The sequence below is a fragment of the Sus scrofa genome, chromosome 14 (genome assembly GCF_054392235.1).
Source record: "Sus scrofa isolate SSC_HxYL_T2T_F1_AM1 chromosome 14, Sscrofa_HxYL_maternal_Yorkshire_Landrace_v2.0, whole genome shotgun sequence".
Lineage (NCBI taxonomy): Eukaryota > Metazoa > Chordata > Mammalia > Artiodactyla > Suidae > Sus > Sus scrofa.
The window spans coordinates 28,798,284-28,822,005 of NC_139396.1; the positions used below are offsets into that span (position 1 = coordinate 28,798,284).

At 41.1% G+C, this 23,722-nt stretch overlaps 1 protein-coding gene across 30 annotated transcripts in view; it reads right to left on the reverse strand.

Annotated features, from left to right (window-relative positions):
* The window catches only part of ENTPD4 (ectonucleoside triphosphate diphosphohydrolase 4), a 38,907-nt gene that overhangs the window by 9,970 nt on the left and 5,215 nt on the right, over positions 1 to 23,722 (reverse strand). For 4 of the 30 annotated variants that reach the window (XR_014828326.1, XR_014828325.1, XM_084997649.1 and 1 more), the window contains 9 exons: positions 19,475 to 19,705; positions 17,614 to 17,811; positions 16,903 to 17,108; positions 11,886 to 12,036; positions 11,258 to 11,361; positions 6,747 to 6,806; positions 6,340 to 6,494; positions 4,596 to 4,762; positions 256 to 580 (listed from right to left, as the gene is read on the reverse strand). Coding sequence is in view for 14 of the 30 variants with exons in the window: in XM_084997649.1 (XP_084853775.1) it covers positions 256 to 580; positions 4,596 to 4,762; positions 6,340 to 6,494; positions 6,747 to 6,806; positions 11,258 to 11,361; positions 11,886 to 12,036; positions 16,903 to 17,108; positions 17,614 to 17,811; positions 19,475 to 19,482 (1,374 nt within the window). In the remaining 16 variants the exon portion in view is untranslated. Of the gene's footprint in view, positions 1 to 255; positions 581 to 4,595; positions 6,258 to 6,339; positions 6,495 to 6,746; positions 6,807 to 11,257; positions 11,362 to 11,885; positions 12,037 to 16,902; positions 17,109 to 17,613; positions 17,812 to 19,474; positions 19,706 to 21,575; positions 21,880 to 23,722 lie in introns of those variants that run through there. The other 26 variants (XR_014828331.1, XR_014828330.1, XM_084997652.1 and 23 more) reach the window with 13 other exon arrangements.

Sequence of the window (23,722 nt, forward strand, 5' to 3'; positions counted from 1 at the left end):
CACAATCACCATTACATGTAAAAGACCGGGAGCCGCTGATGGCCCACAGCGCAGGCCACGGGGTGGGAGCAGAACTCGGCTCACAGGGGACTTTCCGCTTCTGTTGTGACTATTTCTCATGCCCAACCAAGGGAAAGGGGTTCCCAAGGGGCTGCACCACAGCCTTCCCCCCTCCACCCTGCCCTGCTCCTCCCCTGCTGCTGTCTACACCACATCTCAAGGGCACGCAGGGAAGCTGGCTTCCCCGGCGGTTACCTTGGCGGCTCTAGTAAACGCAGCAGCATTGTAGTCGCCCCCCATCCGTAGCACGTCCTCAGTGCAGTAGTAGAATTCGGAAAAGCCGTAGAATTCACTGTTCTGGAAGTGAATCGGGGGCTGGTAGACCCCATTGAGGGAGGTCTGTGTCTCATTTGTTTTGTTCATGAAAGGCTGGATGGTCTCCCGGCACAGGTCGAAGTCCCCCGTGCCCCGTAGGTATAGCGTCTGTCCGTTCTGCTGGATTTCATCTTTAATGTCCAGGGGCAGGCAGGGGTCCAGGTATGGAGCGTCAGGGGTCAGCCCTGTCTGTTTCCCCAGGAGCCTAGAGGACAAAGGGAAACTTCATCATGAGACCAACAGAAAACTGTGTGAAGAAGAAAGGGGTTGCAAGTCAGTGTTTCTCAAACTCTGCCCTATGGAACATAAAAGGGTTCTGGAAAAATTAAGTTAGACAAACATAGACTGGAGCTCCTGCCTGGAGATTCATGATACACACCTGCGGAGAGCAGGCACCTGAACAGGGCCCAGTGAAACCTGGTCAGAGTACCTGATGCTTTCTGTGCTCTGTGACACAGCCTGGAGCCCACCGTCGCTGAAGGTCCACAGTTGGTAAGCTCCTCCCAGTCTCCTGCTCACTGCATTTGAATGCCCACCCACTGTGTTGTTTCTAGCCCGGTTTTTGCCACTAGTGCCTGTGATTTTAATTACATATAAATGAAATGTGACTGTGAAAAGAAGTCACAGGTCCTGTGAAAGCTAGGTTAGATGCCTTAGAAAAACATGATAAAGGCAAACTGCTAGAAAAATGCTGTCAAATTTTAAGATACAAAATGTTGGGAAAATTAACAAAAATCTAGATGGAATTGGTATTAAATTGCTTCACAGATGTCTTTAAGGCCAAGATATTCTTTAAAGAAAGCCAAAATGACATCAGGATGAGTGGGTGTGGCGCCTGCCTGAGACACGACAGATGTAGCCTCAGAAAAGACTTTAGTTAGTCCAGGGCAAAAAACTGGCAACCGAACACATAACTTAAAACAAAATGCTTTGTATGGCTGATTCACTTTGCTGTACACCTGAAACTAACACAGCATTGTAAGTCGCCAATATGCCAAAAAAAATTTTTATTAAAAAATTGCTTGAGGTTGATTCTATTTTTATCATTCACAAAATGTTTTAATTGGTTTTTAAAAGTTAACCAACTATTGATTCCAACTGTAGCAGATAACAGTTTCTACGGCACTACAGGCTCTGAGAATTCCTGCAGAAATCTTAACTGTGTTTACTGAAGCTTACTATTTCACAAGGAAATGTCCAGAACTGTCATCCTACTATGTGTACTCACCATTAAGCAACTGAGAAACAGAAAAGAGCTTGCAACAGCTGAAATTATATTAGTGTTTGATAACAGGAAATCATACAGGTTTAAAAGGCTTTTAACGATTAGGAGAGTGCCTGGATTCAACATTCAGGCACTGAAATTAAGTGAAGTTTCTACCTGCAACTCAAATGACAACTTGTTTACTACTAAGATCAGGGCAACTCAAAATGTACTTGAATTAAGAAATTAAGGTCTGTAGGAGTTCCCTTTGTGGCTCAGTGGTTAACGAATCCGACTAGGATCCATGAGGATGCGAGTGAGGTGGATTCCTTGCCTCGCTCAGTGGGTTTAAGGATCTGGTGTTGCTGTGGCTGTGATGTAGGCCGGCAGCTACAGCTCTGATTTGACCCCTAGCCTGGTAATTTCTATATGCCGCAGGTACAGCCCTAAAAAGCAAAAAAAAAAAATAAATTAAAAGAGATAAAATAAATAAGTAAATAAAGGTCTTTGCCATTAATTAAAAATGTTTAAGTAATAAAAATAATGTTATTGTAATAAATAAAATTGTAATAAAAATAAAAGAAAAATTATGTTATTGTAATAAATAACATAAATAATGATATGTTTAAGTAATAAAAATAATGCATTTCAAGGCTCAATTCACAACACAAGTAAAAGGTGATGATTAACATTTATAATTATTATAAAGGCCCAAAATGAGTCAAATAATTCTTTAACACACAGTTTTTAGTTGTTCTATATCTATATTAAGAAGTACCATTGCATTGTCCATTATACAAGCTCCTTAACATTTAAATCAATTAGTAAAAACTAAAGTAGCAGAAGATATTTTCTCTAAAATTCTAATTCAAATGTCACTTATAAAATATTTCTATGTTAAGACTACTATTAAAAATAATTATATCAAAGTGTGCTATATATCATTTTTCTTGGCCATGCCTGTGGCATGTGAAAGTTCCTGATGACATCAGAGCCTTAACCTGCTGAGTTACCAGGTAACTCCTAACATACCATTTTTAAAAAGAAACTGGAACTAGTTAATCTCTCTCTCTCTCTCTCTTTTGTCTTTTTAGAGCAGTACTTGTGGCATATGGAAGTTCCCAGGCTAGGGGTTGAACTGGAGCTGTAGCTGCTGGCTTACGTCACAGCCACAGTTAACACCAGATCCGAGCTGCGTCTGCAACCTACACCACAGCTCATGGCAACACCAGATCCTTAATTTGCTGAGCGAGGCCAGGGATCGAACCTGCGTCCTCATGAATACTAGTCAGATTCGTTTCTGCTGAGCCACGATGGGAACTCCTAGTTAATATCTCTTAATTTAGCACTATTCAGTTAATGTTTGGAGCAGACAAATAATAATTTTTTAATGCTTTTCCTATTCACATATGTGAGTTTTTGGAGAATGAGGTACTGAATGGCTCTGACTTGGCCTTTCTTTTTTTTTTTGTCTTTTTGCCTTTTCTAGGGCCGCTCCCTGGGCACATGGAGGTTCCCAGGCTAGGGGTCGAATCGGAGCTATAGCCGCCGGCCTACGCCAGAGCCACAGCAACGCGGGATCCGAGCCGCGTCTGCAACCTACACCACAGCTCACGGCAACGGCAGATTCTTAACCCACTGAGCAAGGGCAGGGATCGAATCCGCAACCTCATGGTTCCTAGTCGGATTGGTTAACCACTGCGCCAAGACGGGAACTCCCTGACTTGGCCTTTCTTAAGGTCCAGGCCTCCACAGGTGTATTAAGATTAAATTTTAGCCAATATTTTATAATAACTATAAATGGAATAAAACCTTTAAAAATTGTGAATCAGTATACTGTACACCTGAAATAGACTGTTGAAGTATATCAACTATGCTTCAACAAAAAAGATTAAATTGATCAAGGAAATATACTATCATTTATCTCTGTCAGGATTTTCCCCTCAAAATTATTTAATCAAAACAAAACAAACTATAGTAATTAATGATATATTTTATATAATCCCAGACTTCAGATCTTTTTATTCATGCAAAAGGCTTTGTTCTTATGTACTAATCTCAAATAAATAATTGCTATATACTTAAAAGTTATAAAATTAAACTGATAAAGTCTTTTTATATATTTTCTGTACCAGAGTTCTTCATAAATTCATTTTTAAAAGTCTCACTGCTAACAATGTTAAAAACCACTACTTTGGGAGTTCCCACCATGGTGCAGTGGGTCAAGAATCTGACTGCAGCAGCTTGGGTCTCTGCAGAGGTTTTTGGGTATGATCCCCGCCCTGTGCAGTGGGTTAAAGGATCCAGTGTTGCCACAGTTGTGGCGTAGGTCATAGCTGCTGCTGGAATTCAGTCCCTGGCTCATGAACTTTCATATGCCTTGGGTACAGCCATAAAGTTAAAAATAAAAAATTTTTTAAAAAACCCACTAACTCTGACTTCTAGATCATTTCTTTCTCTTGATTAACTGCCTCCACTATGGTCTTATCCACTAAATAACTACTTGGGCTGGTTCCTCATAACATCGCCAGGACATCCCATAACTCAAAGCTACCATCACTTACTGTGGGCCTCCAGGTCACCTGAGTGGCCTAGGTGCCAAGTTTCTCTGGAATAGCATCACCCGGGGCTCAAAAGCACTTCAATATCCTGACAGTGAAGCTTCGAATCCATCAGGGAGCTGTGGGTCTGAGTGAGAGAGAGAGAGAGAGAGAGAGAGAGAGAGAGAGAGAGAGAGAGAGAGAGACAGAGAGAGAGAGAGAGAGAGAGAGAGAGAGAGAGAGAGAGAGAGAGAGAGAGAGAGAGAGATCCTCCTTTGGAGCCTGGTGGGTGGGGTCCGAAGGCAGGACCCTGGTATGTTTTAATTTCTTCTCCCGCCTCAGCAGGCAGGGGGCATAAACAGCTAATGGTGCGATGTGCTCCTGCTGACTGAGGTCTCCCTGCTTTGTCTGGATATATTTTCTATGAGGAAAAACCCAGGTTTCAAAGTGATAGCTGAGCAGTGGAAGTGCTTTACCTGTTCTTTTGAACTGTGCTGGCAAACAGTCTGTCTTCATATCTCTGTCGAGCGGCATTGCCACCAAACCCAAGAAACGTGGCCACATAGACGCGGTACACGTGCTCAGTTTGGTGAACATCACATCCCAAGTTAAATTCAGCCAACAGGTTCTTAGCTACTTCTTCCTGCACACGTAAGGATATCAACTTTAGTATGTTAAGCAATTCAAAAACAACTACCTCCTGTTAAAAAGAGGGATCTAAGAAGATTCTCATCTAAGAGGGGCAAAATTTCCGCTTCTGCACTTCCCAAGGGTCCTTCTAAGCATCCCTCCTAATTTAATACAACAATCCTGACTTAAGAAATTTCAGATGGGCTGTGCATCTGTGATACTGATACAACTCTTTGAAAAGGAAAGTTAGCAATATAGTTTCATATCCTCTGATGGAGTAAATCTACTTATGGAATCCAATGCTTTGAAAATAATCCTAGGACACTTGGGGTGGGGGTTGTTAATTATGGTAACAGTTTATGGAGGAACACGCTTATGTGTTGTTAAACAAAAGACACAGAATCACAAAAACAGTAAGATTTTAACAATCACATTAAAAAAAAACTATACATAGGAAAAAAAGAATGAAAAGAAATAAGCCAAACTGCTAACAATAATTTTAAAAAATGTATACATTCATGGGAAAGTTTTATTCCTGATTTTTCAGTATTTTTTTCCAAACTTGCTTTTATATATATGTTTTACTTTATCTCGAGGGGAAAAACATGACCTTTTACAAAGAGTGTAACAGTTTCTTAGAGGCAAGTCAGGATGGGATGTAGGAAACACAAATTCTAATGCCTGAATTTGCAAAGCATTTCTCTAAAGAGCTTAATCAGTACATCAATAACATTTACCCAGGTGACATGAGGTGTCTGGCAGTGCATTAGATACGCTCTATTCACTGCCTTATTTAACCTTATAATAATAACCGTATAATAAAGATGAATGCACTTGCATTCATCTTTACAGCTGAGGAGACCTGGAGAGAGCTGAAGTTAAGCAACTTGTGTAAGGTCCCACTAGTGAGGACAGGGTGATGACACAGCCCATGTCTGTCCCCCTCCCCTCCACTCTTTCCTAACCACTCAATCCGCTAGAGGATAGTGTGGGAAACCAGGGTTTGGTATTGATCTACCACTGAACGGAAAGAGTAATAAAGCAGAAGCAATTCAGGAATGCATCTGGACACCCCTATACAAGGCCGCCCAGCCCACTGGGAAACTATAGCACCGAAGGGGTTGCACAATGACAGGGTAAACCATGAGTTCATACATGTGGAAGCAGTGGATACAAACCTCTATACTTTCCAGAAAAGTCAAAAGTCACGTGAGCCGCACATAAAAAAGCATTTTCCCCCCATTATAACTTAAGAAGTCTGATGCTATTATATTAAGTTTTACACTAGCTGTTGAGAAAAGAAGTGACTGGAAATAGAAACCAAAACCCAAGTGTGGCTTGATGTATATAACCGAGAGCAATTCTAGGTAAGTTCAGAAAACAAACCAGCTGACTTCAATGAACAAACACAAACGGCTTAGTGGAGGTTTGCCTTGGTTTCCTCCTGTCTCCTTTCTCCTGGGTTGAGAAGGCGGTACCTCAGCAAGCACAGTAAAGATGTGTTCAGACTCAGAAAACAAAACAAAAATGGATGGAGACATGTTAAATGAAAACCAAATCAAACAGAAGGAAATTTGTACAGATAATAACCTGCTGTGAGGAGGCAAAGCTTACAGTTTTGGGGACTTCGTATGCTATCTGGGTCGACACGCCTCCCATGTCGAGAATACCGGCTGTTCTTTTCCGGAGGATGGCTTCGCTGCTTTCACTACCAGGGATGTTAACTTCTACAACTGCCTCATCATCTGGAAAAGATAAGACACATCTGTCGGAACAGAACAAAGGCGGAGAAGTGGGATCTTATGAAGAGTCATCTTGCTTTCGTGGTAGGTTCAAGCATTTCTAGGCAAACCCAGCTAAGCTCAAATAACTGTGTGAGACAGCAGCTCCTCCCACGTGGCTGTGTCACAGGTCTCAGCTCCCTTTTTGTCCTGTGCATTAATTCGAAAGAGCCGTCATTTCCGGGTAGACATGTTCGTTGGAAACATAATGCTTACCATCTTCAATATGCTCAAATCGTCCAAGGACAAAATTAATGCCAATCCAAGCATACACACCTAGAGACATAAGAAGAATAAAGTTTTAAAATATTTTATGTAACTCGGATCAATGCATTTTGTGCAATTATTTCATTCTTTGACAACCTATGAAAACATCATTGGAAATACATTTCTACTGATGTATTTTATATTTTCTGACTGGTTTTCCAAGAACTTGCAACTTTTTTTCATCCCTTTTTTCCTAAAGGGCCACACTCATGGCATATGGAAGTTCCCAGGCTAGGCGTTGAATCGGAGCTGTTGCCACTGACCTACACTACAGCCACAGCAACGCCAGATCCTTTAATCCACTGACCGAGGCCAGGAATTGAACCCGCATCCTCATGGATACTAGTTGGACTCATTACTGCCGAGCCACAATGTGAACTCCGTGAACTCTCAACTTTTAATTTTGTAGTTTCATATCATTTGTGAAGGTTGAAAATATAATTCCCTAGGTGCTCCTTTGAAATTTATAGGTCGTTTTGAAATACTGGAGCTTTTACTTTTTATGAAAATAAATCTACCAAGCACAAAGTTTTAAAAACATATGAACTCTCGACTCCCCCATTCCTTTATCCTGCACTCTCAGTTCCCAAGTATGATTCTCTACTTATTTATTTGGCCACATCCACAGCATGTAGATGTTCCCAGGCCAGGGATCAAACCTGCACCACAGTAGTGACCTGAGCCACAGCAGTGACAATGCGGGATTCTTAACCCACTGAGCTAACAGGGAAGTCCTTGATTCTCTTTTTACAATATTTCCTACACACAATCTTTTTTCTTTTTATGGCCGAACCCACAGCATATGGAAGTTCCTGGGCTAGGGGCTGAATTGGAGCTGCAGCCACAGCAATGCCAGAGATCCTTCATCTACCGAATGAGGCCAGGGATTGGACCCAGATCCTCATAGAGACAATGTTGAGTCCTTAACCCACTGAGCCACAACAGGCACTCCCCCATCTTTATCCATTTTCACCACCACCTTGATCTAAGCTGGTACAGAGATCTAATTAATCTTCCTGCCCTGACTCTCCCACTCCAATCTACTCTATTCTCTACTGGACTGATCTAGACAACAAAGGCCAAACTCCACAGACAATTTAAGACCTGTCCAACTTTTTTTTTGAACGGAGTAAATCTGACATTTAACATTGTGCAAATTTAAGGAATACAGTGTGTCACTTTGATACATTTATAGACTGTAATACATACAGCAATCAATATCAGTATGACATTTCATCATTATAGAACAGTATTATTGTCAATAGTCACTATACCATGCATTAGCTCTCCATGGCTTATTTATTTACTACTTGTTATAAGTTTGTACCATTAACCACAATCAATTTTATCTCCTGTACCCCCTCCTCTGGTAACCAACGTTTTACTGTTTGTTTGTGTCCCAGTGCTCCCAAGATGCTACAGATCCCGTTGCACCACAGCAGGAACTCCTAAAGCTCTTTCCTTTTAACTTTTACGCTATAATTGTTTAATACACTATTTTTAAAAAGAGTGAATTTTCTATTTAACACTTTTTTTGGGGTCTCTTTAGGGCCGCACCCATGGCATATGGAGGTTCCCAGGCTAAGTGTTGAATTGGAGCTATAGCTGCCGGCCTACACCACAGCCACAGCAATTCCAGATCCGAGCCACATCTGCGACCTACACCACAGCTCACAGCAACGATGGATCCTTAATCCACTGAGCAAGGCCAGGGATTGAACCTGCATCCTCATGGATACCAGTCAGATTTGTTTCTGCTGAGCCACGAAGGGAACGCCTATTTAACACTTTAATCAGAGTTTTGTGTACCTGCATCTCTTCACTTCAGTTTGAAGATCTCTCCTTTTAACATGGTTTGTAGTCTAGTTGTGTAGTCTTTCTCAGCTTTTGTTCACCTGGAAAAGCCTTTACTTCTCCTTCATATCTGAAATATACCTTTACTGATAAGAGCATTCTTGGTTGACAATTTTTATCTTTCAATACTTTGATATGTCATTCCATTCCTAGCTTGTATATAGAGTTTCTCCAGAGAAATCTGGTGATAGCCTAATGGGGGTTCGTTTGTAGATTATTGTCTTTTTTTCCCCTGGCTGCCTTTAAAATTTTTTCTTGCTGACTTTTGACCGTTTTAATATAATGCGTCTTAGAGAAGGTCTTTTTTGTGCTGAAACAATAAAGTGTTCCACTAGCTTCCAGTTCCTTCCCCAGGCTTGGGAAGTTCTTAGCTGTTACTTCTCGGAATGTGCTCTGCTCCTTTCTTCTCTTCTTCTTCTGGGATACCTGTTAATCTTACACTGGCTTTTCTACTGAAGCCTGCTAGTTCTCATGGGGTTTCTTCACTTTTTAAAAATCTTAGTTCTCTTTCCTCTTCCACCTGAAACATTTCTACATTCCTACACTTGGAGCTCACTTATTCTCTCTTCCATTTGACCTGCTCGACTTTCAATGTTTTCTAATGCATTCTTCATTGTATTTACTGAGTTCTTCAACTCCAGAATTTCTGTGTTTTTAAGAATTTCAATCTCCTTAGTAAATTATTCCTTCCATTTGTTCATTTTATTCCTGAGGTCACTGTACCACTTTTATGAGTTTTCTTGGAGCTTGCCAAATTTCTTCCTAACAGTTATTTTGAATTTATGATCAGTTAGATTGCAATATTCCATGCCTTAAAGTTCGGTTGCTGGAAAATAATTTTTTTTTTCTTTTTGTGATACATTACTTTGGTTTTTCACAGTGTTTGATGAAAAGTGCCTCTGTTATTGCATCTGAAGCAGTGAATGACTTAAGTAAAGCTTTGCTTATTTTCATTCTAACAATTCAACGCACTGGTAATTAGAAGCCTTTGTTTTATGTTCTACAAGGTGGTGCTGCAGCAAAAGTTTCTGGTTTCTCTTACCAGAGCTGATTCATCACTAAGTTTGAGAACAGGAACATAAAAAGAGCCAGTGAAGGTGGAGAAAAAAAAAAAGAATGGCAACAGAGTTAGAAAGAGATGTGTGCTTAGCACCTGGGGCTTTAGGTGTGCCATTACCCAGAAGGGGAGCTTTGTGTGGGGGGGGGAGTGTCCCAGAGGTCCACGGACAGTCCTCTTTTCAGAATCCTAGGGCAGACAGCAAGAAACTGGTTCCTTCAGTTCTCTTTGCCTTCTTCTCTTTCCTTTCCCTGACCCCAGTCACTGTCGTCTCTCTTCAGAGAGGGCAATGGGTCCCTCTCTGAAGTACTGCAGTACTCGTGGCCAGGTAAACTCCCTACTCCCATTCACCACTTTCACCCTCCACCTCCTCTGCCAGAGAAGTCATGCTGGGTCACATCACCCCTGATGTGGCTGCCTCTGCTGCCCCTCACCTGGCTTTGCGGCCTCCTCTGAGGTCCAGTCCACTCACATTTGTGGGCACAGAGGAACTGATCTCTTGGGTGTCCTGATGCGTTGTGCAGAGGCACTTTTTTGGTTATGGATGTCTGATTAGTTGTAAATCAAAGGAGAGAGAATAAAGGGACCACTCAAGCCATCAAGATGTTGACATCACTAAGACCTTCCAAATTTCAATATTACCATAACCTTTTAAAGGGCCATAATAATCCCATCAAATTAAATCATTTTTATTCCTCTGTCCATAGTGCAGCTTTTCTCAATTGTGATGATGTAAATCATTTCTCCTGCCTAGAAGGAGCTTCTTATCTCTCTCTCTGAGCTCTAGTCTTACCACGCTTTGGCATGCTGCATTTATAATAATCCCTCAATTCAAATGTCACTTTCTCCATGATGCCCTTAGCTAGGGAAAAAAAAAAAATCTTCCCCTTTCAAATTCCCATGATACATTCTCCTTATCTTCCTTCTGGCGTCTAAAACTCAACCTTATATAAGCAGTTAACTGTGGACCTCACTTGTCTGTAAACAGCTTGATGGAAGTATGTGAATTTCACCCAATTCTGAATTCTCTACTGTGTCTTTCACAGAAGAGGTATTTGGAGAAATGATAAATGATTTTGAAATAAATGCTTTTCTAGCAAGCTAGAAATAATTTCATTGATGTGCCATTTCATTCTCAAGTAATTTCTTTGAAAACAGAACATTTTCTCAGTGTATCAAAGTCAAGAATAATTTTCCCTTTCTAGCAAGTAAATCAGTAGAAGGCTCCAACAGCTCAGTAATCATCATAATTTCACAAAACTGAATAACTTGGGCAAGGAACACAAACCTTTTCTATCAAAATGAGTCCAAAATATGTTTTCTAAGTGTAGTGAAGATAAACTAAGTTATTTTTTTAATAGCTTAATGCTTGGAAAATAAAGACCAGTCATGTAAGAAACTAAATTTTGCCATTTAAAAATTATTTGAAGGTTATGGTTTCCCAAATTTTAGCATGTTAAGAGTAATTTAATAAAGGGTACACAAGGAAGGTTGGGAGGACTTAAAGGAACAGCTTCCCAAATTTCAAGTTGAAGACCCATATACTAACCTTCTTGTTTCCCTGAAATTACTTCTGCATGAGAGTCAGAAAACAGAAAGTCAAAGTGCACAGGGATGTCGGTCAGAAGGTCTTCCAGAATGGCTTTCTGCTGGCTGTAAAGCAATCCAAAAATTTACAGTATCAAAATATTATATCCTGAATTTTTCTGTTTTAAAAAGAAAGAAAAAAAAAAAACAAAACATATGGCTCTGATATATCCCATATGAAAAAAAGTAAGTTTTAAAACCAAAACAGTTCATTGAAAAGATCGTTTATTTGGGGAAGGAATTTTTGGAAGGTATATAAATTATATGATTTCTAGATGTAAAGCTACAATTGCAATGTATCCTTAGACTAATAAAACAGAAAATCAGTTTTTAGAAAATGACTTTATAGTTTACTATTTATAATCATAAATAAATACATTAGAAGACATTTGGTGAGTGCTGGCTAAGGGAATAATTCTGCTACTATTCCAGATTTGAAGCAAGAATTTTTAATGTCTTCCTTTTGATGATGGTGATGATGACGGGAGAGGAAGACAAGGCGGGACAGACGAGGGATGAGGAAGGAAAAACCCACCACCACCATCACCACCACCACCACTGGCCTGGCCTGCCCTGGGGGGGAAGATCACCTTTCGGGGAGGATTCTCATTCCAGCTGTACAGAGAATGTAGAGAGGGGTTTCTTTGTGCTTTGCCCGTGGTACATGCTCTGCAGCAAAGTTCAAGAGTGGAGAAATGTAATCACTGACTTTCTCTGGAGAGGTAGCAAATTCTGAAATGCCTACAGAAAAAAGACACTTATGTTAACAAGTAGATACTTTAGCTAATAAGTTATGTTTCTTCATAAAACCATCACTGTTTGCAGATGACATGATACCATAAATAGAAAATCCTAACAGATACTATAAATAGAAAACCCTAGAGCTCATCAATGAATTCAGTAAAGCTGCAGAATGCAAAATTAATATATAGATATCTGTTCCATTTCTATACACTAACAACAAACTGTCAGAAAGAGAAATTAAAGAAACAATCCCAATTACCATCTCATCGAAAAAAGTAAAAAACCTAGGAATAAACCTACTTAAGGAGGTAAGAGATCTGTACTCAAAAAACCATAAGACACTGATGTAAGAAACTAAAGACAACACAAAAATAGATGGAAAGATATACCATGTTCATGGACTGGAAGAATTAAAATTGTTAAAATGACCATATCACTCAAGGCAATCTACAGATTCAATGCAATCCCTATGAAAATACCAATGGCATTTTTCACAGAACGAGAACAAGTAATTTTAAAATTTTCTCAGAAACACAAAAGAACCCAAATAGCCAAAACAATCTTGAGAAAGAAGAACAGAGCTGGAGGTATCACACTCCTTGACTTTAGACTATATTACAAAGTTACAGTAATCAATATAGTAAGGTACCAGCACAAAAACAGACACATTGATCAATGAACGGAACAGAGAGTTCAGAAATAAACCCATGCACCTATGGTGATTTAATCTATTACAAAGGAAGCAAGTATACAATGGAGAAGACACAATCTCTTCAATAAGCAGTGCTGGGAAAACCAGACAGGTACAAGTAAAGGGATGAAATTTGAACATTTTCACACACTATATGCAAAAATAAACTCAAAATGGACTAAAGATCTAATGTGATACCAGAAACCATAAAAATCCTAGAAGAAAACATAGGTGGAACACTCTTTAACATAAATTATAGTAATATATTTTTTTGGATCTGTCTCCTAAGGCAAAAGAAATAAAAGCAAAGCAAAAAACAAAAACAAAAACAAACCAAATGGAAGCTAACTTAACTTAAAGCTTTTGCATAGTAAAGGACACCACTGACAAAACAGAAAGACAACCAACTGAATGGGAGAAAATATTTGCAATTGATATGACCAAAAAAGGGTTAACATCCAACATACATAAATTGCTCATGTAACTAAAATCTGATTAAAAAATGGGCAGGAGGCCTGAATAGACATTATTCCAAAGAAGATATACAGATAGCCCACAGGTACATGAAAAGATGCTCAACATCACTAATCATCAGAGAAATGCAAATCAAAGCTGCAGTGAGTCACCTCATACTTGTCAGAATGGCTATCAACAAAGACCACAAATAACAAATGCTGGAGAAAAGGGAACCCTCATATACTGCTGATGGGAATGTAAATTAGTATAGCCACTATGGAAAACAGTATTGAGGTTCCTCAAAAAAACAAAAATAGATCCAGCAAATCCACTCCTGGGTGTATCTGAAGAAAACAAAAAAGCTAATTTGAAAGGATACATGTACCCCCAATGTTCACAGCAACATTATTTACAACTGCCAAGATATGGAAGCTATCTAAGTGTCCAACCACAGAAGAATGAATAAAGAAGAGACTTTTTTATATATGTGTGCGTGTGTGTGTGTGTGTGTGTATACAAATGTGTGCACACACATACACAATGGAATATTAGGCAGAAAAAAAGAATGAAAAATTTTGCCATTTTCAGTATCATGGCTGGACCTGGAGAATATTATGCTTAGTGAAATAAGTCAGACAAAGATACTTGTATGTTATCACTTATATGTGGACTATAAGAAATAAAACTAGTAAATGCAATAAAAAAGATGCAAACTCTCAGATACAGAGAGCAAACTAGTGGTCACTGGTGGAGAGAAAGAAGGGTGTTAGGGTGAGATGGGGTAGGGGATTTAGAGATACAAACAAAAAGAAGTTATGCTTCCTTAATGTGGCTAATTTGAAAGAAATTCAAGCTATACACCATACTCTCTTAGTTTTTCCCTATCCCTCTGGCAACTCTTTCCACAGTGTCTTGGCTTTAAATGATGGTGGTACTAAATGTTCAATCCTATGCTCTCTTCTCAGTCATCAAACATGGACTTAATTAAGCTACTACTATGTGCCAGACATGGGATCAACTGCACAAGCTCATTCTTGCTCTTAAAAAAACATGCCTGCACTGTCCTCAGGCAAGTTCACTCAATCCCACAGCTGCCATCACCATCTATGTCTCAGATCTCTAAATCTTTTCAGCAGCCACTCAGATCTCTGCCCCAAACTCCAGCTCAGGATGTAGTAACTGTCCACTGGACATGGCCATGTGCTTGTCTCACAGCAACATATGTAAACCTGAACTCGACTTCTACTACAAACCTGCTCTTACTGCTTGTTAGCTACCTCAGTGACCACCATTACTGGCTATTCAGCAGCCCCAGCCAGTATCCTAGATAAAGCCCCCCTCCTTCACTCCAACATGCATTCTGGGTTTCACTGATTGCCTGTCCTAGGTTCCTCTCACATTATTTCACCTCTCATCTGTTTCAGACACCGCCAGCCTCAGCCAGCCTGCTGCAACACATCCTACTCTCCAGTCCTGGGAATCCCCTGACCATTTGCTATGCAAAGGGTGTCCCTGTCTTGAGATCCTCTGGTGGCTCCTCAATGCCCCCCAGGTATAGCTCAGCTCTAGAACAATATAAACTCGCCACATTCCTTCCATTCCGCTTCAACTGTATGACCGAGTAAATTTCTACACTGCATCATACTCTGCCTTTAGGGCCCCTGCATTCCCACCAAGGAGAGCCTTCTCTTTGACTATCTCCCCCCTCCTCCTTCACCTGACTGACTCCTACTCACCCACTGAGCTTCTTACTGTCTGGAGGTCTCCCCTAACAGGACCCCGAAGGTGATCTCTCACTGCATTCCATGCTTACCCCCACCTCTAGATGTAGCACTCATTCCACCGCATTGAAAACGACCTATTTGCTTGCCTGTCTCATTTTAACTGGAAGCTTCTTGAGGGTACACACTGTGTCTTATTCAAATGTGTTCTCAGCTTAGCACCTGACACAGTGCCTGGCAAATAGCAGATGCTCAGCAAATGTTTGCTAAATGAGTATATAAGTGAATGACTATTTCCAGCTGTCATTTAGTCGCCAATATATTAAAGCTGAGGGGGTCTAGAAGTCTAAAATTTATCTCACAGATTAGGAAATTGTGGGCACAGAAAGATGTCAAAGCAATCAGCAGCAAACAGACTAAAAAGTCAGATTTTTCTGACTTTACAGACAATGCTTTTTCAATAGGCACCAACACCAGTACTATCCAGAATCTACTAAATAAAGAAATTTGTTATACTGCTATACACAAGAGTCTGTACCTCAGGACAGAGAAGTGCTATAAAAAGGCGTTTGAATTTCCACTTAAAACATTTCTTGCAGTATCAGAGAGAATTCAATGAGATTCTGGGATGCTGTTGTAGCTGTTCCTTGTTATCAAAAGACAGCTCCAAGGCACAGAAGTTTTCACCTTATTTCATGAGAGCAGGTTAATCTCTGAGAGAACCTGGGATATGAAGCCAGATGAAACGTAAAGTGCTTTCCAGAGTTTTATTTTTAAATTTTCTGATGAATTTATTTGGTCAATCTTGCTTTAACACTGCAAGTGTTTCTATATTTAAAGACACATAAAAATTTAAGAAAATAGAAAACTAAAAATTAAGTTATTGACTAAGACAAAGAAAATAATCTATAACTTCCAAAAATGTTCATGGACATGTATTGTGATATCAAAATAATGCTTGTACGGAGATTCATATTAAGCTTCCTCTCTCTAACCTGAAAAATGAGGTAGAGATTTTGAATTTTCTGAGCAATATGTTGGTGCCCAAACCTCAAAGAACAATCAGCTTGTCACATGTTTTCTGAAGAAGGAAGTGTGGCCTGACTTAATCACTAAAGAATGAGCAGAATGCAAGGGGTCTGTAGTCTACTGGTTAGGAATCATTTCAGGAGGGCAGGTTTTCTTATCAGTTAAAAGCAAATCTCCTTTTCACTGACATTTTTGAAACAGGAGATAAGAAGCTACGATAGTTATTTTTATCATCATTCTCTAATATTTTAAAAGACAAATTCCTTGTAATTTTTAGATTTACTATTTTGCCATTTAACACAATAGTAAGATGAAATAAAAGTGCTGAATCTCTCTATGGTCCAGTTGCACTGTTGATTATCAACCATTCAAGAGGCCTGTTTCAAGGTCCTCCTGACGTCTTCCATTCCTAATACTACTGAGAGAAGGGTGCTGCCCATGGAAATGGTGTAGATACAGAAAAAGACTGAGAACTACTGATGTCAATTGTCTAATGGGGAAGGCAAACCCCAATTTTTGCATAAGACACTGACTTAAAAATACACTGGGGCAGCAATGTTCAAAAATAACAAATATCCATGTCAAGTACAGATATCCACGAGTTATCTGAAACTACCTTCTCATTAAGGATAGAAACCAATGGCTACCAAGGAGAAAACAATCCCTCCATAATTAATGTCAATCAGCAAACATTTGAGCAGACACCATAAGCAAGGCACTACAATAAATGCTGCAGGAGACAAAAGACAGCCAAGGGCTTTGACTATTTAATGAAGGTGTTAAGTCACCTTATGCAAGATGGATAGAAAAGGGAAAAGAAATCGAAACAAGGAGACCAAATGGTCCTGGTGTGAGCTCTGACTGAAGGTGATGACTGTGAGGAGAAAAAGGGAATGGGGTGAAAGCCAGCGCAGCGGATGCAGGCGAAGAACCTGGATAACAATCCAATACTTGTTGTTTACATACCAGGCTTTATTTTCATAACCACAGGCTTGCGGTTTTTGTCCCTCATTTGTCTGATGTCCAGCAGATCATGAGGATTGCCATTATGTCTGGGCCAGCAGTAGACAAATATCCGGGACCCGCTGCTACCACAGTCCACCACGATCCCGTAGTTCACATTGGGGTTGTTGGTGTCTGTAGCTTCAATGTCAGTGACTCGTGCCAAGTACCTCGTTTAGAGAAACAAACATATGCTTTTAACGGGACAGAGAGTATCAATAATGCAATAGATAAATACCAAGTCAGTGATCTCTAAGCAGTGAGGCAGCACCACTATGACGCTTTTACAATGGCCAAGTGATTCACAAATCAAAAGAAAACAAAAAAGTGAAAGTGATAAATCTAAATCAGATACACACTTGTCATTCCTTTAAATAAGTTCAACAAGTTCTGAAAAGCGACACTCCATTTCCAAACTATCGACATTAACTGAAAAGTCAGCTTAAAAGATATCACAGGAGCAGCTTATGCTGAAATCCTCTTATGATATGGATTTGGTGGTTAATGATTAAATGGCTTTAAGCAGTTTAATTTTTCATGCCACGCTGTATTCAGTACCAAATCCATTTCCTCCAGCCACATGCTCCTTTAAATTCCAACCTAATCCCCAAAGTCTTGAAGACCTAGAATGAAGGTAGGGTGTCCCATCTAGAAAAAAAATGTTTTTCCTCTTACTTTTGAAACTTCTTGTCTCTGGAGAGCCGCCCGTACTTATTTCGGATTATAACAACGGAAAAGTATAGAAGTGAAACAGCAGCAGCCAGAATGCTAACAACAATAATCTGGCGTAAGTTGGTGTTCAGAATTCGAGGGCACCCCACTGGAGAGATGCTGAAATGCCAGGAAGCAGGGAAAAGACAGGAGATGCCGATCCTGAAATTCCGAAAGCTAGGTTTAGTCGAAGCAGTCTGCTCCAGAGAGCCCCCGCCCACCCCTACACTGATCTGAAAGTAAGACATTCTGCTGGGGCTGCCCCTGTTTTCCTGCCAGTGGGTTATCTGTGTACCAGCACCGTCCATATTGTGATCTTGCTACATAACTCATTAGGTAATAATGTGAATGAGAATTAGGCCCCAATGGGTAGGACACATCTGTGTTTCCCCCTTTCCTGTTTTTTTATCTGAATAAAACCGGTAGTTTTTTTGGAGTTCCCACTGTGGTTCAGCAGTAACCAACCTGACTATTATCCATGAGGACATGGGTTCAATCCCAGGCCTCACTCTGGGTTAATGATCTGGCATCGCCCTGAGCTGTGGTGTAGCTTGCAGCTGCAACTCGGATCTGGCTATGGTGTTGTAGGCTGGCAGCTACAGCTCCAATTTGACTCCTAGCCTGGGAACTTCGTATACTGCAGGTGTGGCCCTAAAAACACAAGACAGAATGAAACAAAACAAAACAAAAAACAGATAGTTTTTATTTGTACCCTGCTTTGCTCCAAAAACAGAATTAGAGACAGCTTACAAGAATAAGTTCAATGAGACAAATAAATAAATCTACATGGAAACCAGGTTAAAGGGTGATGAATTTAGAGCACAGAAATACATATAATAAGGGAAGCCTGCCAAGGTGGCTGAGTGTGCTGGTGGCCAAATCTTTGCCCATTAGAGTAGAAACATATAAACAGCCCAGGCGAAGTAAGATTTTCAACCCTGAAATCCAAGGCCAACTTCTCCGTGCTGAGTGTGTGAGAAAATGGGAGAAAACAGTATATTTAATGACAGTCCCATAGCAGTAGATAAATAAGTTTGTATGTCCTGTGTTTTTAGAAATATTCTTGAGACTTTTTTTTTTCTTCATTTTTGGCCACCCCATGGCATGTGGAGTTCCCAGGCCAGGGATCAGATCCCAGCTGCAGTTGTGACCTACGCCACAGCTGCAGCAATGCCCAATCCTTAACCCGCTGTGCCAGGCTTGGGATCAAATCTAAGTCCCAGGGCTCCAGAGATGCCACTGATCCTGCCACTGATCCACAGAGGGAATTCATTTTTGCAAATAAACAATTTTCTTCTCAGTTTATGTCAGGAATTCGGCTTAAAAAAATTCTTGCTGCTATTAGGATAAAGTCTATTGTTTTACAGTTCTTTTCTCCACTCTTCCCTTTAAAGAGTGCCTCACAGATTAAAATATCTCACAGAGGCGGAGGTATCCTGCTAACCTGATGGAATTTTCTATTTGTAGCTCCTAGTCTCCATGCTGGCTCATGGGCTGCTCCTTGGAGCTGCTCACTCCTTCCTACCTCCGAGGCTTACAGACAGTTGTCCAGTGTTTAATTCAACTCCTCACAGATTCCAACATGCATGCCCTTATTGTAAATAAACCACATGAACCCCCATAGGACCCATGTGGCATTATCACTTTCCTTCTGTGACAGGAGCCCCAATGGGGCCTGGAAGAACCACGGGGTTAAACAGAAGTGTAGCACAACTTTGAACACTTTTCACTCGGGATTTAGGTTTTCTCCCCCCTCTTGAGACCTGTTTCTGTGACACTGAAATCTCAGGCTTTTCAGCACCAGTGATTGGGCACCATCACTCACCTCCCCATGCTGATGGGTCAGAGGTCAGGCAGGGTACTGGGAGTCAGTCCTCATGCACCATTACGGAAGTCCTGGCATTAGAGCCCTCCTGTTCCTCCTGCTAGGGAAGTGAGACACACAAAGGTGGCACAATCCAAGAAAACAGCCAAGTTCTTTATCAAGTGAGTGTTCAAATCCAAGCACAGGTACTCTGGTCCATGATTCCGGCACTGAAACTCTTAGCAGGGTTTACTGTGAGTAACACATTTTGAAGTTAGTTTCAGGCCAACATCAAAAGAGATAACAATAGTCTGGCACTAGTTAGTGCTTTCTACCTAAAAGTGAATCAGTCAGTGATCCCAAAATACAAGTCACCAAATAGGTCTTAACTACTTTACATTACGCTACAGAAAATTAGGGGTGGGAGTGGGAGTAGGAGACAGGCAGTCATCTGATAAATGTCTACCAGGTCTTTTTCCATGTACAAGGTACCACGTGAGGCTCCGTTTCCTAGGGAGCTCTTCGCCACCTTCACAGCTGCTTCCACTCCTCCAGCCCAGACCTTGGCTCACAGAGAGAACAGGCAGCCATGGCCAGGGCCTCCTTCCAACCTGCCTGATCCAGAGGCCGTGTGATAGTGGGGCTCTTTCTCGGTCTCGTGGCAGCGCTTTACCCCTGACCAGGCCGCTCAGGGTGCCATTCCCCTAGTCTGCCTCTTAGCCCTTGAACAGCTGCATCTCAGGGTCTTCCACGTCTCCGCATTCACACACACCTTGTCCACTCTGTTACCCAGGTCTTCTGTCCTGGCTCCAATCTCTTCTATCTCTAAGCTCTGTTTCTGGTCAACTTCAGTTACTGCTTCAATGATCTGACACCTGGAACTTTCTTTCTCCACCCTGTGCTTTTCTTCTGAGTTATAGATACACATCTTCAAGCACCTACTGTTACACCCATCAGAACACTGCCCGGGCCCAGAAGAGACACTTCCAAAATGGAATCCTTCAACTGCAGCTCTCACCCGCTCCTAGTGCTCAATCCCACCCACTGCTCAAAGCAGCAACTAGGGAGTGTGCCTCATCCACCCCCACCACCCCTTCATCCTCCAAAGCCAGTTTCTTACAGAGACCTTCCATTCCTTTAATTTCGATTTATCTAAAATCTGTCCCTTTCCTTCAGGCTTTTGCCTGAGGTCAGTTTCTTCCCCCTGACCCATCACGACGGTCCCTGACCTGAGGCTCTCCAACTCTTCAGCCAATAGCTTCAGGCAGATTCTTCATCTGACACTGACATCCACCCCTACCCCTGCTCAGGTCCAGGATCCTGTTCATCTTGTGCTGGAAATCCTCCAAGGGCTCCCTTCGCTCATAAATAAAGGCCACGGGCCGTGCCCTGACTGCTCACCACCTGTTCCTGCTCTGACCTCCCTCTCCACTCTCCCCTTCTCATTCCAGTCCAGCACACCAGCGTCTGCACTGTCTGCACACGTGCCAGCCACTGTCTGGTCTCAGGGCCTCTGATGTGCTGCTTCTTCTACTTGGAAATAATTCATATGGCTCAGTTGTTCATGCCCTTCAGGTCTTTATTCAATGTCACTTTCTCAAGAAGCCTTGCCCTGGCCACCCAATCTGTAACTGTCAGCTCTCCCCTCCATCCAGCTCTCTTCCCTGAGTGACTTCTCCTCCTGGGTGTTTACTTATTTATTAACTACTTGTGTAGTGGTTATTATGTGCCAGGCCCTGCTCAAATGCTTTACAAGAACTCCTTTATTCCTCCTATTAACCATCGAGGTAGGTAGTATTTGCATAATATTTTACAGATGAAGCAGAGAGGCTAAGTAACATGTCTGAGGTCACCCAGCTAATAAAAGGTGATCATAAATAAAAGAGCTGACATTCAAGTATGTGAATCCACACCCCTAGCCTGTCCTCTAACGCAGTGCATGTGTTTGCATTTCTGTTGCTCATATGTCTCCCCCCTCCAGAATGCAAGCCCCTTCAGGGGCCAGATTTAGGTCTGCTTGACTGTCCGCGGCACTCCCAGCATGGCAGCCTCTAGGAAAAGGCCTGGCAATAAGTCACATTTCAGAGTTCTGGGACCCAGAAAGGTTAATAAACTTACATACCAGAGGAATCTTTCTAAAACGAGTGGGAATCATGACACTTTGTACCACCTCCCAACTTTTCTTCCGCACTCAGGAAAAAGTCCTAACTCCTTAGGATGGCAAAGGGGGCCCTCTTGACTGGTCTTGCGTTGTTCCATATGACAGCCATTGCCATGTGTGGCTACTTAAAGTCATTAAAATTTAAAAATTCAGTTTCTTGGGAGTTCCCTGGTGGTCTAATGATTAGGATTCAGTGTGTTCACGGCTGCAGCCTGAGTTCAATCCCGGGTCTGGGAACTGAGATCCCACATCAAGCTACTCCACGCTGTAGCCAAAAAACAACAAAAAAACCGTTACATAAAAAAATTCAGTTTTGCCTGGCTCACAGTTATAACGAGTAAACTAGTGGTTACCAGTAGGGAGACGGAAGCAGGGAGGGGAAAGAGAGAAGTAGGGGATTAAGAGGTACAAACTACTATGTATAAAAAAGGAGTTCCTGTCGTGGCACAGTGGTTAACAAATCCGCTTAAGAACCATGAGGTTGCGGGTTCGATCTCTGGCCTTGCTCAGTGGGTTAAGGATCTGGTGTTGCCGTGAGCTGTGGTGTAGGTTGCAGACTCGGCTCGGATCCCGCGTTGCTGTGGCTGTGGCATAGGCCGGTGGCTACAGCTCCGATTTGACCTATAGTCTGGGAACCTCCATATGCCGTGGGAGCAGCCCAAGAAATGGCAAAAAAGACCAAAAAAAAAAAAAAAAGATAAGCTATAAGGATATACTGTACAGCACAGGGAATATAGTCAATATATTATAATAGCTATAAATTGAGCATAATCTTTAAAAATTGTGAGTCACTGTGTTGTAAATTTACACAACACTGTAAATCAACTATACCTCAATTAAAAAAAAAGAACTATATACTGGATAAATAATAACTCTTGAATGTCTGTAACAATCTTCATGGATAAAGATGCTGTTTTAATGAACAAAATTTATTTAAAAGGGAGAGAAAAACGTTCAGTCTGTCAGTTGCATGAGCCCTTATTTCAAGGGCTCCACAGCCACAGGCAGCTTCTGCATCAGACAAGACTGATCCGTCCATCTTCCATCTTTCGAGTCCTATCCCCTGACAGACCAATGAGACAGATCTGTGCCCTGTGCTCCAGTCACACTAAACTCAAGCTGCAAGACACTGGGATGCCCTCATCCCTCTGCATTTGTGGAATGACACTCCGCTAGGGTGCACCTCTTGGCCTCTTATGTGTTCCTTGTGATGATGCAACCAGAGTGACCTTCCAGGAGGACTTCCCTCATTTTCATGTCCCCAAAGTACTGGCTCATCACAGCAGCATTATGATTGTGGTTGACTTTCTCATCACATGGCAAACACCTCAGTGGAAGGGATAGTCGCTTATCCTGTGTTTCCCCAGCAACCAGTCACACGAGTGATGAGCAACTACTGTCTGTTTCATGGGTGGCTGGGAACAGCGGATATAAGAATGAATCAGATATGCACCTGCCCTTAAAGAATTTATAATGAGGGAGAGGGGACAAAACATACACACACACAGATGTTATAAAGTAAAATGGATTAATAATGCCGACCTGACAAAGGGGCAAAGGCTGTTTTAATTATTTCAGGTTTTGATCCAGTGTCCATATCATACACGTATCCAAAGCTTAGGACAAACAATATTTGTGATTTAAAAGTTTACACAAAAAGGAAAAAAAAGTTAATTACCTAGATGTTTAAATACATTTTCATATTTTTAAAAATAAGGTAGCTAGCTACCTTTTAGCATTTGAATATGGTGAGATTACCATCTCACGCCTTTTATTAAAATTTCGAAGGCTCAAAGATTTAATATTAAATAATCCACAAAAACATAAGATGAAAATGTAGGCAGATATTTACATAATTTTAGAATAAGACTTTCCTTCACAGGACTTTAGTATCAAACCATAAATAAATAAATGAAAATATATCCACTCATGCGTTTAAGACTTCAGAGTGTTTAAAAAAAAAAAATCCCTTCCACACAAGGCTGGGGAAAATTACTGGTACATGACAAGAGGTAAACATCCCTTACACATAAAAAGTACTTATGCCTAAATGAGAAAAACACTAGAACAGAAAAATGAGCAAGGATAATTGGAGATTAACAAAATAA